This window comes from Camelus bactrianus, chromosome 9, assembly GCF_048773025.1.
Source record: "Camelus bactrianus isolate YW-2024 breed Bactrian camel chromosome 9, ASM4877302v1, whole genome shotgun sequence".
Taxonomy (NCBI): domain Eukaryota; kingdom Metazoa; phylum Chordata; class Mammalia; order Artiodactyla; family Camelidae; genus Camelus; species Camelus bactrianus.
Genome location: NC_133547.1, coordinates 72368039 through 72381521, shown reverse-complemented (window position 1 = coordinate 72381521; position 13483 = coordinate 72368039). Strand labels below are relative to the sequence as shown.

At 39.2% G+C, this 13483-nt stretch overlaps 1 protein-coding gene across 5 annotated transcripts in view; it reads left to right on the top strand.

The window, feature by feature from the left end:
• Positions 1 to 13483, top strand: part of FTO (FTO alpha-ketoglutarate dependent dioxygenase) — a 357038-nt gene that overhangs the window by 139261 nt on the left and 204294 nt on the right. For all 5 annotated transcript variants that reach the window (XM_074370731.1, XM_010963637.3, XM_045523123.2 and 2 more), the window contains exons 6-7: positions 4813 to 4956; positions 12226 to 12345. In XM_074370731.1, the coding sequence (XP_074226832.1) occupies positions 4813 to 4956; positions 12226 to 12345 (264 nt within the window). The remainder of the gene's footprint in view (positions 1 to 4812; positions 4957 to 12225; positions 12346 to 13483) is intronic.

Here is a 13483-nt window from a genome sequence, read left to right as displayed (position 1 = left end):
ATTCTGAGGTTTCAAGCCTGGGTGAGCTGGAGATGACTTTACCATGATGGAAACAGGGATCTAAGACATTAGGGGAAGACAGTAGTTTGTTCAGTTCTGAACTGGCTGAGTTGGAGCTGCCAAATGGAAATTTTGGACGAAAGCTTGTGAGAGATCAGGAGACTTTTCCTTCTCCACCTCCTACAATAGATACAGGCATACGTGGAAGTTCCCAAAAGGAGCCCTTTGGAATGCAGTTTGAAAAGTACCCCTCTGGCCTTATTGCCTTTTTTAATTTTTAACAAGTGAACCAGCTTCACTAGAGTAGCAGTGCTTTCAAAATATCCTGAGGTTTAGGTTTCTGTGCTTAGTCATAGCTGTATTTGTAGCTTCTAATTCTTAGGCAGAATTTTGAGCATTAATTATCTTTTAATAAAGCGGTGGATATGTATAGCGGTGCTGTTAGAAGAAACACATTATCCCAAATCTGTGTCTTTTATATTATGCCCGCTTCAATTCAAGCTACGTGATGTTTTGCTAATTAGGCACATGTAATGTGAGAGATGTGACCATCCTGCTTTCTATATTGTAGATCAGGGTCAGAGAAAATTCTGTAGCTTGTGGGCCAGTCAGCTGCTTTTGTAAATAAAGTTTTATTGGAACACAGCCATGCTCATTTGCTTGCCTGTTGTTTATGGCTGCTTTGGAGCTCCAGTGGCAGAGCTGAGTAGTTAAACACAGACCTTGTGGCCTGCAAGCCTGAAATATTTACTATCAAGCCTAAAGGAAAAAGTTTGCTGGCTCTGTTATACATGATCCTGTGTATACAGGCTTTAAAAATTACTTTAAATCTAAAAATATTTTTTTAAAAAAATCATTGTTTTAAGGTTAACTTTTTATTTCTTCCAAAATATTTTTACCAGAAGTCAAAAATGATAATTTTCATTGCTGGTTAAGTTACCATGAAATGGTACCTTCATACATTTCTGGTAGTTTTTCCTAATTGGTATATTTTTTGGAAAGCTATGTGGGGATATGTAAAAAGCATCATAAAAATACTCCTGTCTTTGATTGCACAACACTGTTTTTAGGAATCAAACCTAGGAAATAATTCAAAAGTATATATAAAAGGATATTTATCTCATATGATAATAGTAGTGAAAAGTTGGACAGAACCTTAATGCCTTTATATTATGTGATTAGCTAATTAAATTATTAGTATCACCTCAGTGAGAAACATTGAAAATGGTAGTTTTGAATACTTATTTATAAACAGTGAAAAACAGCATATACACTGATATGCATGTACTGATTACAACTGTGTGTGGACAAAGAATCACGTGCAATAAAAATAATTAAAATAAGGTAAGGTGGCAGGATTATGTTTTTATCCTATTTAAAACTTTTTAATTTCGTCTTACATTTTCAGTAATAGAAGAAGGAAAAGATTTTTTGCCCAGCACTATAGTTAGCATTATTATTTCCCTCAGTACAGAGAGAAAAAAAAAGATTCGTGCAACTTTATACTCACTTGTTCTACAAATGTCCTTTCCTTCACACAGTATTAAATTAGACATCTTTTTTGTGCCAAACAAAATGATTTGCTATTTTCTGCCTATTCACAGTATGTAGGAAACAGATTGTCTTAAGGAAATGATGTTCTGAAATTCATTTTGGTTATCAGGGAAAAATATCTATCTAGTTTTTGGTTTCATGTGAGTAAATTATGTCTGATGACTCTCGACCTGTGTTTGATTTTAGTTTTTGTCTGATTGTGACAGAATATTCTTGGGGTTCAGTACAGAATGTCTGTTTTTTGTAAATTTAAATGTTATGTACAGTTATGTCTTAAATAGGTAGTTACTCTAATGATTCAAAATTCAAAAAGTACCTGAGAGTTTCCAGTTAAAGTCTCTTTCTCCTTGTGCCAACCACCTTCTCCTCCCAGAGGCAACCAGTGTTATCAGATTTTTGTTATTCCTTTCAGTGACATTTAATACATATATAAGCAAATACATGTGTAATTAAATTTTTAATATAAATGGTAGCCTCCTCTACACCCTATTCTGCACTTTTTGTTCCATTTTAGTAAACCTTGTTGATAATTACTTATCAGTATTTTGTCAAGATATTACTTATCAATTCTTAAGAGTTGGAAATTTTTTTTAGATATGAAACCAAAAGTAAGTAAGCAAAGAAAACAACAGATAAATTGGACTTGATCAAAGTTGCAAACTTATATGCTTCAAAGGATACCATCAAGAAAGTGAAAAGACAAACTATAACAGAATGAGAGAAAATATTTACAAACCGTGTATCTCACAAGGTGCCCATATTTAGAACACATAAAGAACTCTTACAACTCAGTGATTAAGAAGGTAGATAATCCAGCGCATGTTTAATCACTAAAACAAAAAATAAACATAAGGAGCCATCACTGCCATTAGTTAATTAATTAATAAAAAAAGATAATCCAACTTTTTTAAAAGGTAAAGGATTTGAATAGGCATGGCTCAGAGGAGATATACCAATGGCCAGTAAGCACACGGAAAGATAGTCAGCATCATTAGCCATCAGGGAAATGCAGATCAAAACCGCAATGACATACCACTTTATACCCGCTGTCCTTAAAACTACAGTGACAAGTGTTGGTGAGGATTTGCAGAAATCGGAGCCCTCATGAACTGCTGGAGGGAATGCAAAATGGTGCAGCCACTTTGGAAAACAGTCTGGCACTTCCTCAGAAGGTTAAATACAGAGTTCCCGTACTGCCTAGCAATTCCATGCCTAGGTACATACCCAAGAGAAGTGAAAACTTGTGCATGAATGTTCATAGTCGCTTAATTCGTTAAGAGCCAAGAAGAGGAGCCTAAATGAATGGATAAACAAAGGGCAGTGTATCCATACAATTGAATGATTATTTGGCAATAAACAGGAATGGGGGACTGACACGAGGTACAGCATGGACGAACCTCAAAAATATTATACTAAGTAAAGGAAGCCAATCACAAGAGACCACATATTGTATGATTTCATTTATATGAAGTGTCCAGAGTAGTTAAATCTGTAGACACAGAAGGTCGATTAGTGGTTGCTTAGGGCTGGAAAGGCTAGTAGAAGTAGGAGAGGGTGACTGCTCAAAGGTATGGGATAAAAATGTTCTAAAATTAGTTGTAGTGATGGTTGCACAACTCTGTGGATATACAAAAAGCATTGAATTGTATCTTTAAGTGGGTAAATTGACATGTGAACTATATATCTCAGTAAAATTGTTACCATCACCACCACCCCTCAAAAAACTAGGCCTGATTATAGGTTCTTTACATCAGCTAAAACTCTAATCACCCAGGGTGGGGGAAATAACTAACTAACTAACTAACTAACTAACTAACTAACTAACTAAATATATTCCCTCCTCCTTTTTTTTTTTTCTTTTGGCTGCCAGTATAAATAGCTCCATCATAGTTCATTTAACTGGTCCCTTATTGATGGGAAATTTTGTGTTGTTTTTAATCTTTTGTTAGAGTAGATGGCATTTCAGTTAATTACCTCTGATGTAGGTTACTCCATACTTGGGAGAGTAAAGGTGCAGTTAGAACACGTTTATAGACAGAATGTCATTAAAAATATGTTGTAGGGGTGGCTGTGGGACAAAAGTGAGTGGTAATTGAATTCCATTTTCTGTTTTTCCCTTTGTAGCAGATTGGAGCTGCTGCCCTTCTGTTCCCAGAACTTTGGGATCATCATATTCAGATACATATTAGTCAAGTTTCTGATTTTTTGCACAGAAACTTTGTTTTTTTTTTCCTAGGCATGCCCAGGTCACATTGTATCAAGTGGCAGTAACTGTGCAAAGAATTTTTGTACTAAGGGATTAGCCTTCAAGGTTATTTCTAAGGGATCCGTTTAAATTATAGCTGTTAAAATAAAAATATATTGAGTACTACATTTCCCTCATTGGGTCTAAAGGATATTTATAGCTTGCTTTTTTATCATTCTAGGAAATCATGTCATTATCAAAACAAACGGATGCACACTCCACCTGCATCCTCTTCTTTTCTGACACATGCTCATTCAAAGAAGGAGTTAGTCCATTTGACCTCTGTTTTGCTCCCACAGTCTCCGAGAGGGATGGACTAAGTTATCTGTGCCTTTGCTGATAGCCAGGTACTGAGTGACGCCTTTAAACTTGCCTTAGAGGCATGAACAACATACTCTCTGTGATTTAAAGAATCTCTTCTGCGAAGGACTTGTGACTGCCTAGTGTATGCTTTTTGCAGAAAAGGAAAATGAGTCCTTTGCCCAGTGTTTATAACCTCAGGGTTTTTTTTTTGTTTTTTTTTTCTCCTGCCACTGCTGTTGTATTCTGTGTGCTTTTGAACCAGTTGGACAGTCTGGTTACCTGTCTTTCCCATCGTTAGGTTCAGGGCACTTGAAATAAAGGCAGTGTCCTTAACTTCTTGGTGAATTAGTTATTTGTCCAATAACTACTTAGTAAGTTTCTTGTACATTTAGGACTCATTTCTAGGTTCTGCAGTGTATGTAAGATGTATATAGAGAGAAACAGGGCTACAGCCTGGGGGAGCCTACTCTTTAGAGATGTGAGGCCTGTGTAGTAAAAGAGAAGCAGCAGGATGTGTGGCCAAGTGAGGCCAAGCTGGCTGCACGGATCCCAGTGGGAAAGCTGCCCTAGTCATTCTGAAGTTAAGGAGCCCATGCTGAGCTGTGAGGGCAACAGGTGATTGCACAGAAGTGGGACAGACATCCTAGGAACAGAGGGATGGTACACCTGGAGTTTGCTGATCATCTCAGTGGCTGCTTCTGTCTCCGCAGTGCTCGACGGGGACCTTGGATTATATCTTACAGCGCTGCCAGTTGGCTCTGCAGAATGTCCGCAATGAGGCAGACAATGGTGAATTCTCTCTGAAATCCTTAGAGCCTGCTGTCTTGAAACAAGGTGAAGAAATCCACAACGAGGTAAGGACTTTCAGGGACTGTGAATATTCTATCCTACTTGCAAGCTGACAAGTTCATCAGCCACAGTTTGCTGTGAATGTGAGACATGAGACTCCTGGGCCAGAGACAAAGGACAGGTCATTACTTACAATGTAGCAGTAGCCAGAGCATCGGTGTTATTGTGCCAATTCTCCAACCTGCTTCCACAGGGTCACGCAGATGGGCCGGGGTGCATGGGCACCCCGAGGGGTTGCGTCCTGGGAGAGGAGCCTGAGTGGAGGGAACCGGAATCTTCTGTGATGGGTAGTGCGCATGCCTGTCCTTTGCACCAGATCAAGACACGTCTTTATCCTCCCAGTCTGTTAGCAAACCTGCCCTTTATTCTGGAGGGAGAAACTGTATTTTCCAAGGGTGTTCACTAAACAGACATCCTTGCAATGAGAGTCTGAAGCAAACGGCAGTCAGTGCCTTGCTCACAGACAGGCAGAGATACAAGACACCCATGAAGGACAGTCTTCCAACAGGGGCTGTTGAGAACGGAGGGTGGACCGTCCTGGCAGGTGTCAATGCCTTGCCCTTTGTTTATGAAATTAGGCATGATTCTGCAGTCTCTCAGGCCAGCAGGTCTGGATCCCATGAGTCAATGTTTCATAAACTTTGTTATTTTCATTAATATCCTTTCAATTTTTGCTTTATCTTTGGACTACGTTTATTGTTATCTTTTCAACACTTTTTAAAGAATCTACTCATTTTTTAATGTAAATATATTTTTTTTTAAAAGGAAGCTTTCTATTACCACTTTAAATGGAAAGCCAGTATGAGTAGCCAAAAGAAAAAAATAACCAGAAAACTCTGGCCAGTGAGATCAGGAATGCTGTTGTATTCCAGATGCTCTTGGCTGGAGAAGGCTCTGAGCCTGAGGTCTCTGTTCTTCACGTTGAAAAGGGAGATTCTTGGACAACATCATACACTTTCTAAAAGTCATTGAATTCTACACTTTAAAATGGGTGAATTTTGTTGTGGGTAAATTACACCTCAAAAAAAAAAAGCTAAAAGGAAAAAAGAGATTACCAAGTGGTAGAGAATTGGGGTTTTTGGTTTTTGTTTTTTGAGAATTGTTGAAGATTATCATCCATCAAAGATGTTTTCTTTGATGTAATTAGAAAGATTGGTAGAGAGTTTGGAATACAAAAATTTTCTCAGTCATCCTTTCAATAAATAATTACTGAGCATGTGCAGGGCACTCTTCTGGGTGCTTTCGGATACATTGGTAAATAAAATTGATATTCTACTGCAGGGAGATGACAATAAATAATAAACACACTACATCAGTTAAATGTGTAGCATGTTAGAAATTTGATAAGTCTAGAGAAAAAACCAAACAGAGCAAGGCAATGGAGATTGAGATAAGTGGAGAACATCCCCACTGAGAAGATGTCCTTTGAGCAGAGACTTGAAGGAGGTAAGGGAGGGAGCCACGTGGATATCTGGGCATCAGGGTTGCGGGCAGAGGGCAAAACCACTGCCAGGTCTGTGTGTGGGGAGAAGGTCTGGTGTTCATGGACTAGTTATGGGACAGTCTGGTGGGAATGGAGGGAGTGAGTCTGTAAGGCACAGGAGATGGAGACAAGGTCTTGGAGATGGTGTCCGGGGACTGGGGAACTGCAGATTGTAGGTGGTCATCAGAGGTGTCTGTAAGGGCAAGGACGTTCCTTTTTACTCTCAGGGAAATGGGGAGCCATTGAAGGCTTTTGAGCGGAGGAGAAACAGTGTTCCCACAATGTCATGTAATATCTTTAAAAAGATACTTAATTTTTTAGGAGCTACTCCACACTTAGTGAAACGTTGCCATGATCTCCAGAACCAAAGGCAAAGAAATTCTGCCTTCCAGAGAGATAATAACCACTCTGAGGTGAAGCTGAACCCAGGACTGCCTTTCTTCCCTGCTTGTGCCTGATAAGTGTCCTGTGTTCTCTCTCATCTGTCCTTGCTGGAGACATCGCTGAGAGCTAGAGCTTCTGGAAAGATAAGCATTTATGGGCCTGGTGACCTCACTCAATTAGCCTTGGGAGCAAAGTTATGTCTTACTCTGTATTGCTGTCTGGATAAACCTTGCAGTTTTAGGAGCCAGGCTGGCAGGATGGGCTCACTCTTTAAGTGTACATGGGCTAACCACTCCCCCGCCCGCCCCATCCTCTCTGGGCTTCTATGAATGACTCCGATATTTTGTTCTCATTGATATGTGAGGGCTATCTGTAAAATGCTGTTTATCTAACAGGAAAGTATTGTCATCTGAACCCATCTGCTTCAGTGGCTGGTTCCTTATGACATTGTGTATGTTAGCAGCTGGGGAAGAGATGTGTCAGAAACCTTAGACCCTTGAGGCTTGCCTAGGCTTGAATGGAGAGATCTTGAATTAAATAGTGTGCCAGTCTTCTCTGTCCCCTCAATCTTTGATTCTTCAAGGTCATCTCCTTACTTTAAGAGTGAATTCCATATGTCAGGGCGCATCATCAAAAACTGTTCTTTCATTGTACAAGTTGGTGCACTCACTCTACTGTGTCCTGTTGTTAAACGAGAGCATGAGTGTCCATAATATTTACCCTGGTTCTTATTGTTTGCTTTCCTCTTTCTTAAAGGCCATGTGCCTTTGCTGGACTCATTATAGGATAAAGCCCTTGGTTTTAGATGCTACAGACTGTCAGGCTGTGTGAGTTTTGAAGTGACTGGCTTTCCTTGTCTTAGATAGCTTCTAACCAAGCAATTTGGAGACTTTGGGGATTGGAACTGAGTATCTTAAGAATTTAATTTTTTTTTCCAATTTCTTAAAAAGGGTTTTGATCACTTATAAGCAGAATCTCCTGCTTTGTTATTGAATGGTCTGTTTTCTTTCTTAGAAGGAAATTGTAAAATGTGGAATTCGGTCTCAACACCTAGTAAATTTCCCCTGGGGAAATGCACTATTTGATGTCTTCATTTGGTCCTCATCTTGTTCTGATCAGACCTGCATCTTCCTTCGAGCTACTGTGAAAGGGCCTTCATAGGGTAGCTCTTTGTAGATTGAACTTTAGCATCTGTCTCTGGTCTAATGTCTTTCTTGGTGAAATAACTTATTTCAGTTATTACTGAAATTAGTTACTGTGATTACTGAGTAATTACTGAAATTACTGAGAGATTGACTCCATTGGGCATGTGTCCACATCTCATGAGGGAAATGCATACATTGACCTGGGACCAAATCAAGGACCCAAACTAACTTGGCAGAAGAAGAGCATGTGACTTTTGCTTACCTGTCAGAGTGATGGAAACGATTTCCAACTAAATGGTGATATTGTAGCTCTGATGGTCTTGGAATCTTACAAACTTTGCTCCCCAATGTCTTAAGTGCGCAGTGACCAAGGTTCAGGTAGGTGGGTGGATTCTGTTTGTTTTTCCCCTTCAGAGTTTTTTAAGACATTTCCAGGAGAAAAGCTTTTCTATTTTTTCTTTCATTGGAAAGAAAGAAATATTTAATAACTGATGGTGGAAAGATTAGTTGGATGTCTGTATGGAAAAAGAAATTAAATCCACTTTGCATGTGATAAAAGAATATAAAAATAAAAAGACTACAGTTCTCATCCCAATAGTACAAAGGATTTATAACAATTGAAAAACATTATTGACAAGATAGATGAGATCAAGGAAAGTAAAACTGAAAATTATATCCAAAATAGGAAGAAGACAAAAGAAGAAGAAATGTAATAAATAAAATTATTTGCATTATACATGAATAAAGTGTATAATTTGAGAAAATCTTTTTTTTTTAATTGAAGCATTGTTAGTTTACAATCTGTTAACTTCTGGTGTACAGCATCATGTTTCAGTCATGCATACACATGCATATATTTGTTGTCATATTCTTTTTCACAACAGATTACTACAAGATATTGAATATAGTTCCCTGTGCTGATTGACTCCTTTGACTATTCCGTAGAGAAGGCCAGTGCTGGTGAATTAGAGGGGTTATAGTGATGTTGTCCCAGGTCACAGCTAGGTAACTAACACTGTTGTGAACATGTTTTCAGTTTTCTCTGATGGTCCAGAAGGCACTTCAAGATCCTACAAATTCTCCAGGCTGTCAATTTGCCTTCTGATACCTGTGGGCATTACTTATCTTTGTATTGTAGTTTTGCCCAAAAGATTGAATAATAGTGAATTTTCATTAAGTGCAAGTCCGAAATCTGGGAGTTTGGTTTAAAAGCATCACGAACACTGAGAGCGCCTCAGGAAAGCTCAGGTACCTGGGAGCGTCCCTGGAGGGACTCCAGGAGAGGGGATGAAGATTCTCCTCCGTGGATGCTGGAGCGTTGTCAATCAATATGGCGAGACTCTGATTTTTTTTTTTTTTTAAACATTGAAGCAACAAGGCTTCTATTCTAAGTCCTAGCCCTTTGGTTTTTGTACAGCATCCACCCTGTAGCTTTCCTTTCTCATCTCCAGAGTTTGGGGCCAGGATGGGGTGGGGTGGGGTGCAGGAAACACCTTACTTTTTTGGTAACTCAAACTGAATCAAGCAGCTGGAACTATTTTTTGCTTCCTTAATTAATTTTAAGGAAGGAGCCAACTGCTTCTCTTGGCAATGGGAGAACTGGTGGGGGAGGCATTTGATTAAAATCCTGTGGTATTTTTTTTTGCCCACAACATCTCAATGAAAAAGTCAGGTTACAGAACTGAAGAAAATGCCTGCCAGTGGGTTTGATGCCCACAAAGATTGTTTCTCATGGGCAAGACTTCAATGCATGGGAAAAAAAACAAAAAAAACAAAACACCTCTGTTAAGAATAAGTCTTGAAGATTGAACTTTCCTGATTGGCCTCAGTGGAAGGGGGTGAGCATGAATTGACATGGTTGCTAAAAACTTTCCTCGCTCAGAAAATTTCATAGGATTGTGAGATCCTTGAGGACAGTAAGTGCTGGGCCTTGGGGCCTCCATTCAGTCCGTATTCTTAGCATCTAGCAAGTGCCTGGCATATGGTCGGCTGTTCATTATTAACCCACTTAATCCTCACCACAAACCTTTGTGGTTATTATGTAATTATCCGTATTTTACGGATGACAGAGCTCTTCAGTAGTGGAGCCCAGTTCTGAACTGACTTCAGAGCCCGTGTTCTTAACCATTATACTGTCTGCCTCACAAGACAGTTGAGCATCTGAGGAGGAAGATGAAGTCATTATTTAATAAAACGGACAGGGTCTTTCTTTGTTCTCTGGTCCAATAGCAGAGTTCCAGGTATGCCCCTCTCCTTGCTTCTGAGTTTTAATTTGCTGAAATCCAGACTCTAGTGTACCTTTATAGACTGAGTGAACTAATTACCTATGGTAATCAGTTTTATTTCCTGGGATGTCATGGTTGACAAGGCTTATATGTTTTGTTCTTGTAATGGAAATAACCAGCCCAAAGACAGAAAAACCTTTTCAACTCTCCCTAACCTAGGGCTTGGTGCTTTGCTGCTAGGCTGTTCTGTAGTGTGAACAAATTTCATGTGAAATCTAAAAAGAACTCTTTTTCCCCCTTGTAATAAATAATGTTGTTAAACCTGTATCTTCAGAGAACTTGAATTACACTTGTATTCATTTCCCTTTCAAAGAAGTCAAGTTTACCTCTGTTAGCCACTGTCTTTTAATACTACACATAAAGTTTAGCAACAATTGTCTGAATATTGTCCACATTCCTTTTTTTGTTTGTTTTGTTTAAACAGCTTTAACTGAAATCAGTTCTACATATCAAACAAATGTTTAGTTAATGTAAACTAAAACCTTTTCATATGACTTGGTGTTCTCAAGTTAGTTACTTGAGCCATTTTCACCATTGTTAAATCTTCACAAGTTGCTTTTGTTTGCCTCATGAAAGTTCAATATGGATAAACAAACAAAAAAAATTCTTTGTGGTGAAGATTATAATAGCTCTGTGCCTGTATATGGAACATGATTATCTTAGCAAAGCCAGACAACCCAACATTAAGCTGTGAAAGTTCTACATTTCTTCAGAGGGCAGAGGTAAAAAGGGCTTAGGGGATGAATGAAATTGTACTTTAATGGTAATATTTGATTCTTAAGTTGAAGATGAGTGATAGAAAATAGATAAGAAATAATTTCTTATTCTTTCAAAGCTTTACTTAGCCTCTCATGTTTATACGTTGGGATTACTTCATTTGCAGGAAACAGAAGACTCAACTGAACTGGTTTCAGCAAAAAGGGCTTCAGGAATAGCTTGTTCAAGAGTCAGTTGATGTCACCAAGACCTGGTTTTTATCTGCTCATTTTGCAGCTGCTTCCTCCTGGGTTGCCTCCGTTCTTCCCATTCTGCAAAAAAGTTGCAGAATCCTCTTCCTGTATCTTCTGACAGTCTCAAGATTTATTCTGATTAAACATATGTCTGTTTCCCCCAAACCCAACTCAGTGACTAGAGAAATGTGGTGGGCTGATTGACTCAGAGTGGATCGCACATTCTACCTCTGGTATTAGAGTTGGCTTTCTACCCAGACCACATGGGCTGAGACTGGAGAAAGGAGTGGGTTACCAAATGAATAGTGGGGCTTGGTTAGAACAGAAGGAGAAATGCTAAGGAGTCTTATAATAGAAGTTTACCATTGTAGGTTTGTAGGAAGGAAAAGAAGTGATTAGTGTCTTTATGTCCTATTTACCTATTGTTGTTGGCTCTGACTGGATTGAAAGTGACAATCTGAATGGCTCTGGAGGTTTAATGTGTTCCTCCATAATTAGCCTTATATTGTTTAATTATATGAGTTGATAGTACTGCCAGCTCCTCTTGGCTCATGGGTAAATTCTATATTTATTTTTGATCTAAGAAACCTAAAATTGATATTTTCTGATATGTATCTGTGTTTTGCTCTTAATAATAGTCTTTAATACAGATGTTCAATGAAAACACATCTTGTTAGATTCTGTCTTTCCCGTCACACACAGTATAGGCTGCTGTATACTTGAGGGTCTCAGGATTTGTTGTTGATTGACTTATAGTTTCCTCACGTCTGAGTGACGATATGTGACTGAAAATCCACAGCCTGACCTGGGTTGTCTCACTAAGCTTTAAGACTGCTCTCCTTCTTGACTTTGCAGAAAGGCTCTGGAGACCCCAAGCTATATTGGGAACTGGTTAAGCTGAGCTTTTCTCACCTTTTCTCACCCTGTGGCTTGTGAAGTTACTGGAGAATGGAGTGACGAAGTTTATTGTCCTTGATTGTCCATCCCAGGGGCATCCTAACCACGGCCTTGTATTTATGATCCCCAGGTCGAATTTGAGTGGCTGAGACAGTTTTGGTTTCAAGGCAATCGATACAAAAAGTGCACCAATTGGTGGTGTCAACCCATGACTCAGCTGGAGGAGCTGTGGAAGAAGATGGAAGGTGTGGTAAGTACCACAGGTCTGGGACCGGATTTTCTGGGATGCTGTGCTCTACTAATCCTCGGCTGCCTCGTTTGCATAGGTAATGCATATTTAATTATTCTAAATAGTGAGTTAAGTTACTCTTGGTAAGGTAATGGGAGCAGCCAGGGTTTTTTCAGTACGAGCTCAGTGCAGTGCAATGAGCACGTATGGAGCATTTCCTACATGTAAGGCGCTGTGTTACACATACGCTAAGGAAGTGAAGATGAGAACAATACAACAATAATTCCTAACTTCATTTGCATTTTTATATGCATCGTGCACTCTTCTAAGGGTTTTTCCCTATATTAACTTTTCAAACAACAGTCCTATGAAGTGCAGAAACTGTTATGAACTTTAATTTATAGATGTGAAAACCGAGGCCTAGAGAAATTAAATGCCTCCCCCAAGGTCACAGAGCAAGTGGCGGAGCAAGACTGAAGCCCAGGCAGAGTGGCTCTGTGGCTCGTGCACTTAACCACTCCATTCAGTTTAACAAGGAGAGAAGCGTGAATATAGCCAGGTGTTACATTAGCTAAAATGAAATCCTGTAATAGAGATTAAAAAAAAAAAAATCAAGAGTCCAGAGGAAGGAGTATTAAATTCAGACCGCTGGAGCTGGGCATGTTGTGAAACAGCAGATGTGGCTTTTTGAGGACCTTGGGTGGGGAAATGTAGGGTCAGATAAGGCATTTTGACAGAAGCATGAGGCTCCAGAAACTGTAAAAACACAGTCAGAAGTGGAGACTTAAAAATTCAGGGGCTATGTAGTAGGAAATGGAGCTAGAAGGCAAGTTGAGGCCACTTGGAGGTCTTGACTTAAGTCTAAATTTAAATAATAGTAATAATAGCAAATGCTTATATGATATTTATTAAGTACTAGACACTATTTGAAGTGTTGTATACATAATTTATTTAGCTTTTAGGACAATCCTATAAAGTAGGAATTTTTTCCCCTCCATTTTACACACAAGGAGACTGAAACACAAGAGATTTACCTAACTTCCTCAAGGTCATACAGTTAAAGGGGGGAGCTGGGGTTTGAACTCAGGAACACTGGCTCTAGGGTAATGCCCCACGCCCCCTCACTGTTCTGCCTCCAAATAATCGACTTTGGAATGTA